At 38.1% G+C, this 17,931-nt stretch overlaps 1 protein-coding gene and 1 pseudogene across 5 annotated transcripts in view; both read right to left on the bottom strand.

The window, feature by feature from the left end:
• Positions 1 to 2,472: 2,472 nt before the first annotated feature.
• The window catches only part of FAM135A (family with sequence similarity 135 member A), a 123,332-nt gene continuing 107,873 nt past the window's right edge, over positions 2,473 to 17,931 (bottom strand). For all 4 annotated transcript variants that reach the window (XM_082668865.1, XM_082668862.1, XM_082668863.1 and 1 more), the window contains 2 exons: positions 10,043 to 10,156; positions 2,473 to 3,746 (listed from right to left, as the gene is read on the bottom strand). In XM_082668865.1, the coding sequence (XP_082524991.1) occupies positions 3,541 to 3,746; positions 10,043 to 10,156 (320 nt within the window). In that variant the 3' untranslated portion in view covers positions 2,473 to 3,540. The remainder of the gene's footprint in view (positions 3,747 to 10,042; positions 10,157 to 17,931) is intronic.
• On the bottom strand, positions 8,847 to 9,729 carry LOC309831602 (homocysteine-responsive endoplasmic reticulum-resident ubiquitin-like domain member 2 protein; annotated as a pseudogene). The gene is made up of 2 exons: positions 9,707 to 9,729; positions 8,847 to 9,596 (listed from the first exon to the last, which is right to left on the bottom strand). The product of its transcript is annotated as a homocysteine-responsive endoplasmic reticulum-resident ubiquitin-like domain member 2 protein (transcript).

Below are 17,931 nucleotides of genomic sequence, written 5' to 3'. Positions count from 1 at the left end.
CTTGGCCCTTGCCTCTGGATTCTTCTCCTGTAATGCAATCCAAGCTGCTTGGCCCTGGCCCTGCATTGCGTGTACACGCCTCACTTGGCCCTCAGCATCACCGTGGGAAATGAGGCTCTAGGAGCTGGTGTGACTGTGCTGACCGTTTGGCCACGACTTTGCTGTAGTAAGGTCTCTTGTCTCTGACCTGGGAGTCTCCTGTCTCCACGCATCCATGAAGCTGCAGCAAGACTGCAAGCAAGACAAGTAGATACAATCTCAGATCCTTCGCAGCTCACCATCCGTCTGCACGATCCCAGGTTCTGCTGGCATGCTAAGTTTGTACCCAGAGTGGGGTATAAGTGGATAGATAGTGTCTTCTCTGAATTGGAAGTTGGGATTGCCTCCTGGCCATTTGTAGCTCATGCCCCTAGGTAAGGAGTTAGAAAAAGTGGTTAAGGTGCTGGCTGTAGCGATGGGCCCTGGTGACCACGGGGAAAAGGGAGTGGGGAGAGGACTCTGTCTAGAACTTGGGGGACCTCGTCTCCTGGAATAACCTCTCACACCATGTTGAATTGTAAACATTAAGCAAAGATTATTGCAACCATATAGAGGCAAGGCCACCCAAGCCTCAGATCCTTGGGTCACACAAAAGGTAAAGAAATCTGATCAGCTGAGGTGCTGGTTGAGCACAAAGAAAACAGGGAATAAGTGGCACTGGTGACAGGTCATAGCCATCTAGCTTAATGGCCAGTGGCAGAACTGGGGGCTCTATTTACCATAGTTTTGTTTTGGTTTGAAATCAGAGAGCTTTGGGACATAAAACACACTGCTCCCTATATCCTACCCTGGAGATTCTGCTTCAGTTGGTCTGTCCTGGGGCCCTGAAGTTCACCAAGGAAACTTGCAAAGCACTGCTCTAGCTGTAGTTTCTTCCTCACTGGCTCATGCATGTGCTTATGTAGTTAATAATTTATTTTCTCTCCTTGTATATTGGCGGGGGGGGGGGGGTGATAAAGTCACAGTTTTGTCTGTGGGCTGCACACCACTGAGGCAAGATCATTACAAAACCAGACGACAAATGGACGTAACACTGAAATCCTGGACTTGAAACTGGATGGGGGATAATAGCAGTATGTCAGGACGAAGCATTTAAACAATGTGTGAATATGATATTTGTGATGTTGGAAAGGCAAAGAGATGGACTGTAGTAGATCTCTGATGTGTTTTTCTATTTGGTGCTCAGTCATCGAACCCATTCCACAGGTTTAGTGAATTCTGGCAGGAGAAACAGTCCCATCTTCTGCTGGAGAAGCTGATGAAGTCCGATATACTCACTGTCTTGGGTGCCTGACAGCCTGGGTGCTGGCACGAGACTAAGCCTGTCAGTCGTATGATCTCACCAGACTTTGAATCTGGAACGAGTGATGGAAGTAAGTGGATGTCTGGGATCCAGTTTTCAGAGGCATCCCTGCTGGCAGAAACATACACAGACCTCCAGCTCCCCTGGAGTTGGAACTTGCCTATAATTTTGGTCATATTCTAGCTTCCTCGGTTTCTACCAGTTTTCCAAGAGTGGTTCTCCAGCCTTTCCGTCAAGTCTGTGAGCTACCTATATTCTTCCAATAAATTATTTTTCTGCTTAAGTTAATCACAATGGTTTTTGTTGTCTGCAACTCAGAATTCTTACTGGTATACACTTCAATGAGATTTATTCTCTAAGGTCAGTTATGATCATTGACCCTCTCCCTCAGAATCCCACCCCACCCCTGCACTCTGAATTTGGAGGTGAATAGCATATGACAGTTTCCCTGGTAAATGAGAAGTTAAATCTGTTAGACTTGAAACCATAATCACTGATGTGCTTTTAAAACTATTAAAACAACCAACAACCAATCAACCTACTATGATCATAAGAGCAGTTTTCCCTTCAAAACAATGATATGATTATGAATAAGAATGAATACTTTGATAAATCTGGAAGATTATTCAAACTTAGAATAAGTTGAACTTCTTTTTTTTTTTTTTTTTGCGGTACGCGGGCCTCTCACTGTTGTGGCCTCTCCCGTTGCAGAGCACAGGCTCCGGATGCACAGGCTCAGTGGCCATGGCTCATGGGCCCAGCCGCTCCGCGGCATGTGGGATCCTCCCAGACCGGGGCACGAACCCGTGTCCCCTGCATCGGCAGGCGGACTCTCAACCACCGCGCCACCAGGGAAGCCCTGAACTTCTTTTTTTAGTTAAAAAAAAGAAATAAAAGAAAAAAACTATGGTATTTCAAACTCAGGACCAAGGAATGTGAAGATGAAAAATGTCTATAGCAAAAATAAAAATATACCTCTAGTATTCTGAAAATAAGCAAGTGTTTTAGCTGTCCCTCCAGATAGTCATTTGTTCATTTATTAGCAGCAGAGGCAATAACACAATGCTAAAAATAAACATGCATCAGTTGTACAATACACACTTACAAAAGCCTATCTATCCTTAGTGCATTCTTTTTTTCACAAGTAAAACAGGAAAGGAAAATAGTGAATTTAATGCTATTCAGCACCTTGAATAAAGTCAAAAGACTTTACATCTCCATATATCAAAACATTTGCATCTGTATCACCAAACATGTAAAGTTATTTTGTTCCATTTGAAACATGAATTATTTTATTTACATTACTCTTTAGTTCAACAAATTTTAACAATATTTAAAAATTATCTAAATTCATAAAAGTAGTTCATAAATTTCAACATTTAATTATTATGTACATACAAGGAAGTCCATGAAAAAAGTTAAAGAAATGTAGTCAGAAAGTTCAAGCAACATTTCCAAATTTAGCAAAATTCCAACCAAATCAAGGCAGAGGGCATTCAAACATTCAAAAATCTCTAGATGCTGCTAACATGAACATGGAAAGTTCCAGTAATAAAAGTCAATATGAGAAATAATGTTGAAATCACCAGTAGAAAATATATTTTAATAGGCATGACATATATTTACTAGCAACAGTAATAATGCTTCTTTTATAGAAAATGTTTATAACGTTGTCATATATGAACTACCCGATTTGAGAGGGCAAAAGAGTTGATTTCAAAAAATATATTTTAGCAGCCATAATTTTACTTCCAGTTAAAACATAGTAAAATGTTAAAAGTAAAATTTATGATTAACTAAATAATACCCCAATACTAGAAAATTTAAAATCCCATGCTATTCTAGCAATAACGGCCTCTAATACAATGTGTCTGATGTGAGGATTGTGGAAAGCCAATAATAAACAATCAGACATACATATGGGCTTAGAGTTTCACTGAAATACTTATGTAGCAAAATATATGAAAAAGTAATAGAAAAGTAAAAAGATAAAATTAAAAAAATATTGCACAGCCACATTACCTAGAAAGTAAAGTTGATGTTTAAAAAGCTCTAAACATGGATGATATAAATTATCTTCCATATAAAAAGGTATAAATATTTCTTAGAACTTATCAGCATCTACAGTTTAATATAATACATTATCTGAATCACTGTTGAATGAGGTAATTGTCAAGTCTCTACCAATGCATTTAATCCTAATGGAAATATTTGAGGGCAGCAACCAGAAAGAATTTCTCTAAAAATATTTCCGAATCCAGAACAGCTATATGTGCAGCTCTCCCAATGAGTGAATCAGCTGTATTGGGCAATGCATTGATGACATTATACCGAACCAAGTTACAATCCTTGCTTTGCAGAACCGGGCGAAGCAAGTTGTGGATCATTTCTGTATAGATCTGTCCTATGGAACAAATAGAAAAAAGGAAAATCGGTTCACAAGAAGAACTGAAAAAAAATTCTATGCCAACTTTTATATAATTTATAAAATTTAGTTACATTATTTCCGTTTAAAGCAGAAAATTGTCTTTTAAAAGGTTTTTTTCCCCTTGAATATCACTTTTGAGACTGTTTTAGAGAAAATATAATCACATTATCTAGTCAAGCGAAATAAATTTATTATACATTATTCTTGCCAACTTGATATTTTTAATTAAAAGCAATGAATATAACAGAGCAAATAGTTTTTTTCAACCTTAAGTCAATTATGACTCATTATGAAAGTAAAGGAGCCATGCTGAGACATTCTGATAAGGCAAAATTTAAAACCTCTCAAGAGCAAATACTTTAAAAAAGTTTCCATGGCAGCCAACGTTATTCCACGTATTTCCAAATTATCTTGAGAAAGAATAGCAACTTCCCGTAATCAGAACAATGTGAGTTTGGCTCATAGGTCAAATTGAGAATTTTTTTTTTTTTGGCCTGCAGGTTTATTTAATGCTTCGTTTTGCTTTTAATTTCAAAGTTGTGCTCTTCTCTCCCTCTTTTTGGTTAATTCGTACAATGGATTTATTGAGGGCATGCAGAGCATAGAAGGTAAAGGTTACACACATATGTACACATACAAGCACAAACTGCCTTAAGAGGGGCGAAACAGTTTTTAATGCTCATGCATTACTATATTACTAACAGATGGGTGCTAACACATGTCCATCAAACGTGAATTTCAGGGTAGAGGCAGGATGTAGCCTTGAGGAATGATGAGAAGCGAATAACATACAGAAGCATAATTAGAGAAAGAAGAGAGATGTGCTTAAAAGAGGGATCAATAGAATATAGGTTTCATAGAAAACGGTTTTTAAAAATTATTTATTTCTTTTTTTAATTGAAGTATAGTTGATTTACAATATTATATTAGTTTCAGGTGTACAAACATATTGATTCAATATTTTTATAGATTATACTCCATTTAAATTTATTATAAAATATTGGCTCTATTCCCTGTGCTGTACAATATATCCTTGTAGCTTATTTATTTTACACATAGTAGTTTGTATCTCTTCTTGTTTTAAAATTTTATTTTTGGCCGCGTTGGGTCTTCATGGTTGTAAGCGGGCTTTCTCTAGCTGTGGCGAGCGGGGGCTACTCTTCGATGCAGTGCGTGGGCTTCTCATGTTGCGGAGCACGTTCTCTAAGGCACGAGGGCTTCAATAGTTGTGGTGCGTGGGCTCAGTAGTTGTGGCGCGTGGGCTCAGTAGTTGTGGCTTGCAGGCTCTAGAGCGCAGGCTTAGTAGTTGTGGTGCACGGGCTTAGTTGCTCCATGGCACACAGGATCTTCCCGGACCAGGGATCGAACCCGTGTCCCCTGCATTGTCAGGCGGATTCTTAACCACTGTGCCACCAGGGAAGTCCCAGTAGTTTGTATCCCTTAATCTCCTATCCCTATCTTGCCCCTCCCCCATCCCTCTTCCCACTGGGAACCACTAGTTTGTTCTCTGTATCTGTGAGTCTGTTTCTGTTTCATTATATTTCTTTGTTTGCTTTATTTTTTAGAATCCACCTATAAGGGATATCATACAGTATTTGTCTTTCTCTGTCTGACTTATTTCACTAAGCATAATGCCCTCCAGGTCCATCCATGTTGCTGAAAATGGCAATATTCCATTCTCTTTTATGGCTGAGTAGTATTCCATTATGTGGATACACATCTTCTTTGTCCATTCATCAGCTGACGGACACTCAGGTTGCTCTGATGTCTTGGCTACTATAAACAATGCTGCTATGAATACTGGAGTACACATAAGTTTTGGAATTAGTATTTTCTTTGGCTATATGCCCAGAAGTGGAATTGCTGGATCATATGGTAGTTCTATAATGTTTAAAATTTTTTGAAACTCCATACTGTTTGTCACAATGGCTGCACCAGTTTACATTCCCACTACAAATGTACGAGGGTTCCCTTTTCTCTACATTCTCACCAGTATGTGTTATTGTGATCTTAATTTGCATTTCCCTGATGATTAGTGATGTTGAGCAGCTTTTCATGTGCCTGCTAGTCTCTGTATGTCTTCTTTGGAAAAATGTCTATTTAGGTCTTCTCCCCATTTTATAATCTGTTTGTTCATTTTTTTGATGTTGAGTTGCATGAACTGTTTACATATTTTGCCTTACTGGTCATATCATCTGCAAATATTCTCTCCCATTCAGTAGGTTGTCTTTTTGTTTTGTGGATGATTTCCTTTGCTGTGCAAAAGCTTTCACACTGAAAACTTTATTTAGGTCCCATTTGTTTATTTTTGCTTTTGTTTCCATTGCCTGAGGAGACAGATGCAAATATTGCTATGACTTATGCCAAAGAGTGTTCTGCCTATGTTTTCTTGTAAGAGTTTTATGGCTTCTGTTCTTACATTTAGATCTTTAATACATTTTGAGTCTAATTTTTTTATATGGTGTGAGGAAATGTTCTAATTTCATCTTTTTACATGTAGTTGTCCAGTTTTCCCAGCAGCACTTATTGAAGAGACTATCTTTTCCCCATTGTGTGTTTTTGCCTCTTTTGTCATCGATTAATTGACCACAGGTGCGTGGGTGTATTTCTGGGGTCTTTATTCTGTTCCATTGATCTATGTGGCTGTGTCTGTGCCACTACCATGCTGTTTTGATGACTGCAGTTTTATAGTATAGTCTGAAGTCAAGGAGTGTGATTGTCCAGATTTCTTCTTTTTTTCTCAAGATTGCTTTGGCTATTTGGGATCTTTTTTGGTTCCATATAAATTTTAGGATTATTTGTTCTAGTTCTGTGAAAAATGCCATTGGTATATTGATAAGGATTGCTCTGAACCTGTAAATTGCCTTGGGGAGTATGGACATTTTAACAATATTAATTTTTCCAATCCATGAACATGGACATCTTTTCATTTCTTTGTATCATCTTCAATTTCCTTCATCAATATTTCATAGTTTTCAGAGCATAGGTCTTTCATCTCCTTGGTTAAGTTTATTCCCTAGGTATTTTATTGTTTTTCATGCGATTTTAAACAGGATTCTTTTTTTTGCTTTGTCTTTATCATAGTTCATTAGTACATAGAAAAGCAAATAGTATCATGCCATCCGCAAACAGTGACAGTTTTACTTCTCCCCTTCCAATTTGGATGACTTTTATTTATCTTTCTGTCTGATTGCTGTGGGTAGGACTTCCAATGCTATTTGAATAAAAGTAATGATAGTGGACATCCTTGGTTTGTTCCTGATCTTAGAGGAAATGCTGTCAGCTTTTCACCATTTAGTATGAAGTTAGCTATGGGTTTGTCATAAATGGCCTTTATTGTATTGAGGTAGGTTCCCTCTATACCCACTGTGATGAGAGTTTTTATCATGAATGGCTGTTGAATTTTGTCAAATGCTTTTTCGGCATCTATTTTTTTTTTTTTTTTTTTTTTTTTGTGGTACGCGGGCCTCTTACTGTTGTGGCCTCTCCCGTTGCGGAGCACAGGCTCCGGACGCGCAGGATCAGCGGCCATGGCTCACAGGCCCAGCCGCTCCGCAGCACGTGGGATCTTCCCGGACCGGGGCACGAACCCGCGTCCCCTGCATCGGCAGGCGGACTCTCAACCACTGCGCCACCAGGGAAGCCCTCGGCATCTATTTTTTAAAAAATATTTATTTGGCTGTGCTGGGTCTTAGTTACGGCATGTGTGATCTTCAGTTGCAGCATGCAAACCCTTAGTTGCAGCCATGTGGGATCTAGTTCCCTCACCAGGAATCAAACCCAGGTCCCCTGCATTGGGAGCGTGGAATCTTAGCCACTGGACCACCTGGGAAGTCCCTTTCGGCATCTATTGAGATGATCATGTGATTTTTATCCTTTGTTTCGTTAGTGTGTTGTATCACATCAACTGATTTGCAGATACTGAACCATCCTTGCATCCCTGGGATAAATCCCACTTTTGGTGTATGATCCCTTTAATGCATTGTTGAATTTGGTTTGCTAATATTTTGTTGAGGATTTTTGCTTCTATGTTCATCAATGATACTGGCTTATAATTTTCTTTTTTTGTGGTGCCTTTGCTTGGTTTTGGTATCAGGGTGATGCTGGCATTGTAGAATAATGTAAGTCTTTCTTCATCTTCAATTTTTAGAATAGTTTGAGGATAGTTGTTATCTCTCTTCAAATTTTTGGTAGAATTCACCAGTGAATCTGTGTGGTCCTGCACTGTTGTTTGTTGGGAGGGTTTTTTTTTTTTTCTGATTAAATTTCATTACTGGTAATCATATGTTCATATTTTCTATTTCTTCCTGATTCAGTCTTCGGAGATTTTACATTTCTAGAAATGTATTAATTTCTTCTAGGTTGTCCATTTGATTGGTGTTTATTTTTTCATAATTGACCTTTTATTTTAAAAAATTACAGGGAGCAATTTCCAGAATCTTATTTTATAAAAGTCCTGCCTATATCCAACATTTTATATCACTATTAATTCCATTGAAGAGCTGCCTTTTTTTTTTCAAGGTACTAATTCCAATTGATGGGATACATGCCCTTAAATAGAAAGTTTCCATTTATTCAAATGTCAAAATTAAGATTATTGAGAAGTTTATTGCTTTATGGCTGGGCAAGATGCTACTAGCACATTTTAGGTAAATAATATTCTTTGTTAAAAACTATGAGGTCATTCTGTTTAAAACTCTCAGTATAATTCACAGAAAATAGATATATTTATTCAAATTATACATTGAAGGGCTGAGATATTAGCCATAGACATTTATACGTGAAGCAGCTCTTTAAAGAAGACACACAAACAGGTCTATCTTAGTATAATATACATAATTGAAATTAATAAAACCTGGAAGACCAATATTATGCTATGTTCTGTTAAGATCTTGAAAAAAAATCACACATTTAGTAGTCCATTTGCTTCTCATATGAATGAGAAGCTTTAAGGAAAAAAAACACCTCTATACATGATGATGAAAATAAAGTAAACAATATTTTGAAACTGCACTGTTATTTAAAACACTTTCCTAAATTCAGACCCTCCTTTGCAGCCGGCACAATTTTTCAGGTCTAATTGGCAACCTGGGGAGGCCCCTCTAGTATTCGTGAAGTAAAGAAGGTGGTGATAAAAGATCAAGCTGCTGCCATTAATCCAGGCCTTTGAATTGCACTGGCATCTTCACCTGCATCTTCTCCACTCTCATCTTCAAGCCCATCATCCATAAGACGCTCCATTTCTTCAAGTTCTAGATTGTTTGCATTCTGCACATCATTGTTGACTTCGGCATTATTATTGGGAGCCTGTTGCTGACCTCCTTCTTGCCTAAAATGAAACCATCCAGCTCGGTGTAAACCAGTAGCATGGCTCCCATTACCATGATAAACCGACTAAAAGAGGAACAGAAGTACACAATGCTAGGGAGAACGGCAGCTCGTGAGAACGTGTACATCCAGTCTAGCCAGTCTCGACTGAAGTCTTCTTCGTTTAGCACTGGACCTCCCTGTGCATTCATCTGAACATTCTCATCCATGGGTCGATTTTCTTGGGTCACTAGGTTTGGAGCTGATGAGGGTTCTTCTCCAGGAACATGTGCCACATTTAGAGGCTGTGAAGTAGCAGGCTGGTCTGCGGTGGCATTTGATGTGGCCTGAGCTGAAACTGCAGCTTGATATTGCATATAATACTCATGCGTATACATCTGTTGCCACCACAGCATCTGCAGTGGGCTGAAAGTGGGATACCCTGGGAATCCAGCCGGAACAGCCTGCCCAGGAACCTGGTTGTCTACATTTCCTTGCATTACATATGGGAACTGATGACTAGTAATCTCTTACGATACTTGTATTTTTGTGGCGTCAGACATTGTACTATTCCTCTTTCATTTCTTGATGAGTCCGCTCGCTGCCATCTTTGACTAAAAGTAAAGTACAGCCGAACATGCAGCATGACCATTACTGCAACCACCAATCCCAATAATCTGGAGGAAATTAAAGCATGGATTACTTTTGAGGCAATAAAACGGAGAAGCGTTGGTAATTAGATGAGAAAAAGATTTCAAAAGAACAACTACTGTGTCATTGGCCAAAACATCTTACACAGCAAAAGAAAAGAAAGGAAGGATAGCTGTTACTATCAGCGGGTGTAAAAGGAAGTCGAAGGAAAGAGAGGACAACAAAAAGAAGGGAGAAGACAACTGCAAGAAAACTTTGGGAGAAACTCATGTGTAGACGTAGCTCTTTGAAATACTTCTAATATACTTTGTTACCTGACTGTTTGTCCTTTAAAGCTGTCTTGCACATTTCAATGCGGGCAGAATGATAAGGAACATAGCGATCCTGCAGAGAGCCCACTAGTACAACATTTTTGAAATAGTGAAGCCCTGTGAAGAAAAAATACTGAGTTACAGTGCAATAATTAATTAGATTTGAAATAACTTATTAGCATCATATTAAGTGGCCATAAACTTTATTTCCTTGGTAGTACTAAGTTTATGCCTTTTAAAATAACTGATGAATTCTTTCTCCAAATTTCTATACATTCTCTACCAAAATCCCCAGCTTCCTTATATGTAGTTTATGTGCTGATATGAGAAATGTGTGTTTGCACTGAGTGAGAGCAAGGATTGTGGTCTTGGGGGTTAGGGGGAGACTGGATGTGGTTGGCTAAAATTCTATAACAAGTGTTTCATGATGCTTTTACTTTCCAAAGGATATTCATCAATATTTAGGATTATTCCCCAAAGGAACATATATTCTTCCATAAAAACAAACAAAACACCCTATTTAAATCCTTTAAAGCTGACTTTTTACTTTAGGTTTTCATTTGACTGTTGCCTAATATTACTTATATTTTCTCCTTATTTAAGCATGATGTCAAGAGGATAAACACTTCGATTTTTCCAATAAAAATAACGATTTTTTGTGAACCATCCAACAGACTTTTGTCAGGTCTATTTTGTTTTTTTTTAATTTTTCAGTAAACTACGTGAATTTAGGACTTGTGTCCTTGGGGTACTTTGCTAAATAACTCACTTAAGTACTGAAACCACATTCTTGACCCCTTTAATACCGATAATGTTCTAATTACAGTAATGTACTATTTGGCTCAGACTAGTATATACAAAATCAAAATTTTATATGATAATTAAATAAGATACAAATCAATAATAGTGACACATTAGAATTGTGTGTGCAGTACAGAGAATTTTGTTCTGGAATGTTCCAGAATAAAACTTTGATACTCTTATGTGCACTGAAATTCAGACTCTTAGAGACAGGTCAATTGTGGGGACTGCTGTGAATCCAGAATATAGGAAGCCTTTGTAGAAGCTCCCTGTCTTTCCTGGAACTTAAGGATCCTAATGATGGGAAGAGCTTAGACTGACACATAGCCAGGTGAAAGAGTATATACCCTCTGTGTCAAATATAACGTATCCCTCCTTTTCCCAATGAGAAGATACTACTTTGTGGCCACTTGAATATATAAAATTCTAGAGATATAAGTGAAATAAGAGAATGTCTATAACAGGAATTAACTCAGTTGAACACACATGTTTAAAATATTTTAGAAAGTTTAAGAAAACTTGATCTTTTCCCCTTCATTTTCACATTTCACGAGACAAAGTCATCCCCTTTTGGCATCACGTGATGACAGTCTTCATTGGTGCTACTTTGGGAAATGTCTGTGTGTCCTAGAGCAGAGGTCTGTGAACTGGTATACACTTACCCCCAGGGGTAATTTAAGACTCTCCGTGGTGTAGATGGGCATTTACAGCTCTAAGATAATTGATTTCCAGATCCCAACTTCATACGAGCACTTTTCTACAAATGACTTTTCCTTCTCCTACTTTACAAGGGAAAGACATTTCTCCAATCTATTTCAGATCTTCTTATGGTATATGGCCCTGCGGTATAAAATCTCTGGGAGAACCAAGCAAAATATGAACGAAGTCTTCCTCTTCCGAAAAGTAAGTCTGATGTTACCGACTGTCTGACAATAAGAAATGGCTGTGCCCGTTAGATCTTATGGCACATATTTTCCATAAATTAAATGAGCTAAGTCTGTGACTCCAGCTGAATATAGTAAAAATATACTATCTCATATGCCAGAAAATACATCCTTTGCAGCTATTTAAAATTATAGAAAACAGTTTTAGGTGTCACCATAAAATTATACAAGGGGATACAAACTCTTCCAAAATTCTTTTGAGGGGTAAACAAGCCAAAAATGTGAAAGCCACAGTCGTATGGTACTTCTTCACTTCTAACCCAGTTATTTTAGGTACTGTACTTTCTGAATCTCTAAGTATAATGCTGTTAAATGAAATTTTATCCCGAACTGCATGAAACCAGCCATGTAACAGCACAGTTGGCTCCTTCTTTTATCTAAAAGGTGTTTATGTGTGTCCTCCATAAAGGCGACCACACTGCACATCTCCGGGGGGGCATCACTCCCATCACATCGACAGGAATGATACTGCACAGCCGGTGGCAGCCTTGCTCAGTAACGGTCACCTCTGTACTTCTCCGGAAACCACCAGCATCTTCTATGTCCCCCTCTGTCTTACCTTATGGCTTTCCTGTCTCACTGGGCACACGGAAGCGTCGGAAGGAGCTTCCGCAGACTCTACCTTAACACAAAACCCACCTCCCGCATCTGTACCTTCTCGCTCTGCCCACCCCTGCCTCAGGCCGGCCCTTGCACTAGTGCACTAGGTCCCACTCCTTCTTCCTGTCTGCTTAAGGGCATGCCTCTAGTTGCTGTCCCATCCTTCTCTCGCATCAACTGTTTTCTCTTCTGGATGGATCATTCTTATCAGGATGGAAAATATTACAGTATTATACTTCCCATCTTAAAAAAAAAATCAGTCTCTCAATGAATCTGTCCCTGGGCTTTATTCTCCCCTCCAATTACCTCCCCGCCCCCCCCATTTCTCGGCACTGCTCTATTTCTATAGTTTACATTATAAGAGTAATAGCCATTACCTTAAAAATTAAATATACTTTTCAAAATAATTCGCGGAGATTCTGTTGTGCTTCTACAGAGAAATGGCACTCAGGCTGAGAATCACTGCTTTAGACCAAGACCCTGGAGAGGAGTACCCATGTCTCCCCAGGTTCAGGCAGCTCGGTGGAGACGAAGCATGCAAACCAACAAAGGGAGAGAAGGGGATGTCCAAGAAACCCTTTAACTCTCAGATTCCATGATGATAAAACAGATACAATCACAGATTCTGACAGTGACATAGATACAAGATATTGTCATATTTTTAAACGTGATTCCCAAGATAGCACTGTACTTTAAAAATGCATTTTAAACTTAGTAATTATTTTAATAATACTTTTTCAACAACAATGTATTATTACTAGTACTGTGCTTCTGTATGGAAGGTTTGCTTTTTGTATTAGCCAAGAACCAAGTCAAACAGACTCTGACCCTTTTTTGAGTCTTCTGGTTTCCATTCCTGTGTAGCAGTGCTGGCTAGAGAGGGCAGAAACTCAAAGAGAAACATGGTAGCCCCCGAGGCGCAGTGCTGGTGGGAATCATGGCAGCACTTCATCCGAGCTGAAGTCCAGCTGATGACAATGTCTGAGGTGTGTATTTGGGGGAGCCTTGTACTGTAGGTTCATCCTCTCTGCACCTGCACTGATTCTACCTGCTCAGAGACGGTCTCGTCCACTGGCCCTCGGGTTAGCACTTCACTCAGCCCAAGGTGACTCATTCTCGGTTGAAAAGTTACCTGTAACTTGGGAAAGTAACACGATTTCCCCATCTATAGAATGAGACAGTTTAACTGGAAAAGTTTCTAAATATTTTAGTTATTTTTCAGGATTGCTAAGAAAAAGATTAAAGTAAATGTTCAGTATTTTTCTGGACTGCACAATTACATGGTTAACGTATGAACGAACACCGTAATGGTAACTTTCACCTTCATTATCTCAGTCTTCCTGATATATATATATATATATATATATATATATATTTTTTTTTTTTTGCAGTACGCGGGCCTCTCACTGTTGTGGCCTCTCCCGTTGCGGCGCACAGGCTCCGGATGCGCAGGCCCAGCGGCCATAGCTCACGGGCCCAGCCGCTCCGCGGCATGTGGGATCTTCCCAGACCAGGGCATGAACCCCTGTCCCCTGCATTGGCAGGCGGGCTCTCAACCACTGCGCCACCAGGGAAGCCCTTCCTGATATTTTTGGCTGCTCATTTTTTTTCTGAAAAATTTAATGAGTTTTAAAGCAATTCATATTGACTCATCTCTGGTTACTTTCTGGAACTGGCAAAAATAGCAGTTCTGCACTGGTGGCTTTGCACTCCAGGGAACATTTAGCAGTGTCTGGAGACAACGCTGTTTCTCACAAGCAGGGGGTGGGGTATGTGAGGTGCTGATGGGTGTGTGCTCTACTGGCATTTAGTGGGTAGAGGCCAGGGATGCTGCTAAATATTCTACAACGCACAGGACAGATCCTGACAACACAGAATATCCAGCCTAGAACGTCAAAGTGCTGAGGCTGAGAAACCCTGTGCTTTCTAAATGGACATAGTCTACTCAATATTAAACTATTCTTATTTTTACTCATTTATTTTAAATACATTTGAAAGAATTTGCTTCCTAAAATAATGTAAGCTGCTGCTGATGCTTTCCTACACTTTCAGAAACAAAATACAAATGTTAATTACAAATCAAGTGATACCTATTATTAAACACCTCTGTAATCTGCTGGAAGAAAAGATTGTCTTGTACCATAGTAGCACAGCAGGAGACTTCTTTAATTGTTATATTTTATTTGTCAGAATTCAACAGCTGGTTAAGAGATTCTAAGCAGATGTTTTTAGGAAGATCTTAAAATGAGGATACTTTGTTCTTGAAATTCCAACAATGGGTAGATTGTTCTTTGGCTCTTTTTGAGCCCTCACCAAGGAATACAGGAGAGCCCCTGAGCCTTCTCTCTATGTAATCTTGACTACTCAGCACTGCTGTCACCTCATCTAGGTACAGTATACTGTTTACCTTCCACGTTGCTCTAGGTTCCTTCATCTTTCTTTCCCTTGATATTCAATGAGGACATGCTAGCATGCTGCAACTATATTGTGTAAATTATTGATATATTCTATCAGCAATCTGTAGGATGCTACAGGTTTTTTAGTTAAAATTAAAAGCTGCTATAAAATTTAATCATTGTTATCATATGATATTGCTTATATGTGGCATCTAAAAAAAAGGGTACAAATGAACTTATCTATAAAGCAGAAATAGAGTTACAGATGTAGAAAACAAACTTACGGTTACTGGGGGGAAGGGGAGGAGGGATAAATTGGAAGATTGGGATTGACATATACACACTACTATGTATAAAACAGATAACTAATAAGGACCTACTGTATAGCACAGGGAACTCTACTCAATACTCTGTAATGGCCTATATGGGAAAAGAATCTAAAAAAAGAGTGGATATATGTACATGTATATCTGATTCACTTTGGTGTACACCTGAAACTAACACAACACTGTAAATCAACTAGAGTGCAATACAAATTTTTAAAAATTTAATCATTGTTTATAATTGTAATGCCTTAATCAAAAAAGATAATTTCCTTTTAAACGTAACATTTCTGTAGCCCTCTACAATATCTATTGTGTTCACAAAACAACAAAGGCAATTCACACTTAGTAAATACCTGATTTTTACAAAAAGATAACATTTCTTAATTGCTTTAGAAATCACTCAAATTACTTCAGGCTTTTAAATGCTTCCTTAATTTTAAAATAATGAATAGCTTTTGATTAAGGAACGCTATTAACCAATGATATGTTGCAGAGAAAAAGACTGTTTCAAAATGAAGACCCACAGGGGAGTCTTTGCTTAAATAAACAAGGGAAGAGGGTAGAAGGCTGGATTTTGCTTTAGACAGGTGATTTTATGCGTTCTCAAAAGAATAGGAAATTGGCCATTCAGAAGAAACAGAAGCAATAATTGGATCAGGGCATCAAAGACTTTATAGCTTTAGCAGAGTAAAATATAAAAGAACAGTTATCTCTAGGGCTCTTGATTGTTTAAAAATATCTGAGAATAGCAAACTGGCTACGTAAATTGGTTAAGTAAACACTGCTCTATGTTTTCCTGTTTTATTTACTTATGTTTCTGATGTGAACCCCTATATTTCTACTTTGTGAATAAAGAATTTTATGTACATATACAGGTGTAGCAGTTTCCTAGGAATTGACTACTCATTTCTCATAATTCTTTAGATGATTAAAAAAAAGGAAAAAAACAGCTCAGAGAGACCTGTTCCAACTCCCATGACAGTATTATAATTTTAAAATCAATTAATGAATATTTGTTAACATTTAAAACTACAATTAGGATAACCGTCTCAAGTTCTTGAAAGTATACGTCACTGGCTTAACACGACCTGGTCTGACCACGCATGATGGCTGTGGTACCAGCTTCTGGGCTGAGGCGGCGTCTGGCCACTCTGGGCATCTGTGTCCTCACACGCAAAGTGGGGCAATGGGGCTCCTACTTCATAAGGTTAAACACACTCACGTGTATGACATGCTTGGGTGGCACCTGGAATACGGTATGTGCCTTGTGTGTTGGCTATTATTTATTTCTATATTTAGTATTATTTAATGTACTAGTTATTATTAGAAAACATAGTATGCTTTCATGCTATGTTCCATAATAATACTAATTCAATTCAGGTGTATACTAATAAATTCATTTCTAGCTATAAGTAGAAATCTTAAAACACAAAAACAATTTTAATAAGTCATTTGAACAATTTTTATAGCTAGTAATATTGACAGTTCTGCTAAAAAAAAAACCTCCTAAAATAGATTTATGATGTTAATGTGACAGCAAATTTCTATAATCTATAATACTAATACTATTTTAGTTCAGGCACCTCTTCATTTAGAGCTATTTTTACCAACTAATATTTACTGAGTTTCGTGCTATTCAGACCATAATCATTTTACATGAATTATCCATTCAACCTTTAATGGTCTTGTGAGGAAGATACTATTATTCCCATTTTACCAATGAAGAAACAGAATTACTTAATATTTAGATCAAGTAACCTTTATCAGTGTCTCAGCTAAAACTAGTATCTATGTGTGCCTTCAAAGTTTGTCTCTTAAACAGTGCTACACTGGTACAACCGGGGCCGGGGGGGAGATGAAAGTCCTGCCATACATTAAAAGGCAAATAATAAATTAATAACCTGTAAGGAAAAGTTTTAACTAATCCTTAAAAAATAACTCAAGTACAAAAGACCTACTCATATCTACTAATAATTATAAACTTAGTGATACAAGTGTCTGTTCAGTCAGTTGGGAAATGCCATGAATTACAGAATTTTTACAGTAGCAGCACCGGTACAAACTCCATGGCTACTCACAATGCTATACACATAGCTGCACGTAATGGTTCTAGTCAGGGTAAGTTTTTCTCACATGAGAACTACGTGATGTATTTGATTTTGTAGGAATATCTTGTGGTTTTGTGAATCAAGTATGTATTTCTGTGTACTGTAAATACCTTACTGTTGCTACTTTTTACCCTTAGAAACAAAATCCCAAAACTCCACCCACAAAAGAACTTTTCTTTCACTGATTCTAATAACAGGCGACACATGAAATAACCATTCCCAATTCTCTTTCTCATATTGACAGCAGTATTTAAGGCAGAATCTTGAAAAGGTTAAAACAAGACTCAAATGAAGTGGGCTGTATTCAATGACTAAATCTGTCTAGTGTTCGTATCAAATGTTTCAAGAGCAGGATGGAAGACATGATGAGAGGAATGAAGATGAAAAGTGGATTTAAAAGGCCAGGGCTTAAGTTTACAAGTTCAAGCTACTTCAGCCTTCACCAAATACATGGGTTTGATTTTCAGCTTACCGTACAATATTTGACCTGCTTTTGGATACCAAACATAATATTGAAAAGATCACTCATTGATTCAGTGGGTTGACAGCGAACGCCTACTAGGAAGAACTACTGTGAATGCTGAGGGTATGTCGGGGGGCGGGTGGGAAAGGGTTGTCATGACAGATCCCACTTAAGGAAAAAAGGCTGAGATACATAAAAATGACTGACATGAGACAAGCTATAACGACTATGATAAAAGAGGTTCATATATAATG

This window comes from Grampus griseus, assembly GCF_964374135.1.
Source record: "Grampus griseus genome assembly, chromosome: 13".
Taxonomy (NCBI): Eukaryota; Metazoa; Chordata; class Mammalia; order Artiodactyla; family Delphinidae; genus Grampus; species Grampus griseus.
Note: the sequence above shows the minus strand (reverse complement) of the source record. Positions and strands in the feature narration are given on the sequence as shown.